The 3,035-nt window shown below is 38.0% G+C and overlaps 1 protein-coding gene across 2 annotated transcripts in view; it reads right to left on the bottom strand.

Annotated features, from left to right (window-relative positions):
• The window catches only part of CPSF3 (cleavage and polyadenylation specific factor 3), a 45,457-nt gene that overhangs the window by 13,368 nt on the left and 29,054 nt on the right, over window positions 1-3,035 (bottom strand). For both annotated transcript variants that reach the window (XM_024118755.3, XM_024118756.2), the window contains one exon: window positions 1,016-1,124. In XM_024118755.3, coding sequence (XP_023974523.1) covers window positions 1,016-1,124 — 109 coding nt within the window. The remainder of the gene's footprint in view (window positions 1-1,015; window positions 1,125-3,035) is intronic.

Raw genomic sequence — 3,035 nt, 5'->3', positions numbered from 1 at the left:
CGCGCCTGGAGCCTGTGCCCCACAAAGGGAGAGGTCACAACAGCGAGAGGCCCGCGTACCGCAAAAAAAAAAAAAAAGAACGCACTCTCATTCTCCAAAACGTATCTGGTCCCTAACATCTCCAAGCCAGTAAGCCAGCTGTCTTCTGCCATCTCTTCTGGTTAGCTATCCTTCACCACCTGGCACGAGAGCTACCTGGTATGCAATGCTTTTCCCAACCCTTCTAGGCCCATTCTCTCCTTACATGTTATCCTGCACTTCTGTATGTCCCAGGTCAATACTGTGATTAGCTCTTCACAGGATGGTTTCTCTCAACAGACAGTGTTTCAAGGGCTGGGACTGTGCTTCTTAGTACATCTCTAGTCCTCCAGCACCTAGCACAATGCCTGGCATACAGTAAGACCTCAACAACTGTTAATGGAACAAGTTATATTCTACTGTGTGATAGTCTGAAAGCTGACAGTTGGCTTATCTCACAGTTGAACACCTAAACACTGCTGCTATTTCTTATTCCTTGATAAAGCACTTTTAATTTATTAGTGCCATATAAATAAAATTGAGCACAGTTATTTACTTAAAGATAATATCATAGTTACTGCAAAAGTAATGACAGCTTAGCATTTACATGTGCATAAAACACAAGGCCCAGCAAGCAACTTAACACTACAGGTCATAAAAATCAAAAAGCTTGTGTGGGGAGTCCAAAATTACTTCAGGAAATAAAAGTAGCAGTATTCCATGGTGAAAGGTAGAAGACAGGCTTCAGAAGGCAGTAGTCAATCTGTCTTACAGGGGAACTTATGTTTCCAATTAAGAAAAAAGTTATTTAAATATTGTAATAGTTCAAGGAAGATTTTTTTTTTCAAATAAAGCTAACTAGATTATTAAGTTTCAACTATTTATACTTTGTTATTTGGCTGTTACTTAAGATTTGGACACTGGGTAAGAGAAGTTTTTGAAGATTTTCTTTAAATGCTAAAATCAAATTACATTTGACATTTAATAGTATACTTACTGGAGAGGTCACAAGGAGAAAGTATGTGATAATTAAAGTTTCTTTTAACAAGTATTCCTGAGACCCGCTGGCCTTGTTCTGGTTTTCTGTCTGCTAAAAAGCCCATGACCTATTAAAAAGAAAAAAAAACCAAAACAATTTGAAGAGAACAGAATCTTGTAAAATGAAATTAATTATTCAGGGACTCAATCATAATGATGACCATTTGAACCATGAAAACAACCCATGAATCTAAACATGAAAAATATAAAATGTTATGTATCTCTATGACCAGGGCAGTAACAAGGTTACCAAGAGACCAAAGGCAAGACTCACGGGGGCAGATCTGGCAAGAATGGTTAGGTTCTGTCAGTTCCAATCAGTTCAGCAACCAAGTAAACCTACAGGGTGCTGGGGCTTAAAAAAGCTCTCAACAGAGACAGCATGGTGGGAAGGACAGCAACCGAGGGCCAGATGTGCGTAGCTCCCTCAGGCTGGCTCTCAACCCTGTACATGGAGGTAGCCCCATAATAAACAGATGCAAGGCCATGCCAGACCCAAAAAGCAGCAGCATCTCTGAATAAAAAGGTCTGCAAAGACAGGTATGGATGAGCTCATACAACTGAGGGGGAACATTTTTTAAGAGAAGAGAGTACTGACTGTTCAAAAACTAACAATAACACCAAACAAACAAACAAACAAAACTCTTACAAACACGAAATCTGACATTCTTAAATATAACTTTCTCAGCTACAAATAAATGAACTCAAAGGGGACAAAGACCCCATATTTCATATTTGTTTACCTTTCATCAGTTAAGGGCAGATGGCAGTGAGGCAGTGGTAACATTTGCTCTTGTAACTATAATGGGACCTAGCTCTGTTTCACATGGTTTGTCGGCTTTATTTTCTCCTTAAATGCTGGTGACTTAAGGAGGCTGATTTCAGTGCAGTGACATTCCGGATGCTGATGAGGTGTCTGCCGGCAGAACCAAGTACCTTGGAGAACAAGACTGAGTGGTTCTTCTGGCTTCACCCGCTGCTGCCAGCCTCGGTCTCTTTCTTTATTCAGCTGTGTGCTAGTTCCCAACATGCTGATTTCTTACCACACACACAATTGCTTGGCCTGACAATTCTCGACAGTAGACTGCATGGGGTTCTTCATAGTTTTTGTGGATCTGATTTACCTCCTTCTTAGTTTCTGTTTTACATGCCTGAGGATGGCTGCCATAAATCTGACTTCTCCCGAAGTAAGGTTATTACACTTGAGGAAAAAAAATAACTAAAGCTAATGATTTTAAATAAAATTATGGCTAAAATAACAGAACAACACTCTAATACAAAACTACATTTGGGGAAACAGACATTGACAACAGTTTCTCTATGCCTGTATAAAGTTAAATATAAAAATGATACATATACCTAAAGTGTGTTTTCAGTTCTAGAGTCAAAAATTTTTTTTTTACAGCAAAAGCAGTTCTAAGAGGGAAGTTCATAGCAATTCAAGCTCACCTCAAGAAACAAGAAAAATCTCAAATAAACAATCTAACCTTACACCTAAAGAAACTAGACACAGAAAACCCAAAGTTAGTAGAAGGAAAGAAAGCATAAAGATCAGAGCAAAAATAAATGAAATAGAAACAAAGAAAACAATAGCAAAGATCAATGAAACTAAAAGCTGGTTCTTTCATAAACAAAATTGACAAACCTTTAGCCAGACTCATCAAGAAAAATAGGGAGAGGACTCAAATCAATAAAATTAGAAATGAAAAAGGAGAGATTATAACTGACACTGCAGAAATATAAAAGATCATAAGAGACTACTACAAGCAACTATAGGCCAATAAAATGGACAACCTGGAAGAAATGGACAAATTCTTGGAAAAGTACAACCTTCCAGGATTGAACCAGGAAGAATTAGAAAATATAAATAGACCAGTCACAGGTAATGAAATTGAAACTGTAATTTAAAATCTTCCAACAAAATAAAGTGCAGGACCAGATGGCTTCACAGGCGAATTCTATCAAACATTTAGAGAAGA

This window comes from Physeter macrocephalus, chromosome 12, assembly GCF_002837175.3.
Source record: "Physeter macrocephalus isolate SW-GA chromosome 12, ASM283717v5, whole genome shotgun sequence".
Taxonomy (NCBI): domain Eukaryota; kingdom Metazoa; phylum Chordata; class Mammalia; order Artiodactyla; family Physeteridae; genus Physeter; species Physeter macrocephalus.
Note: the sequence above shows the minus strand (reverse complement) of the source record. Positions and strands in the feature narration are given on the sequence as shown.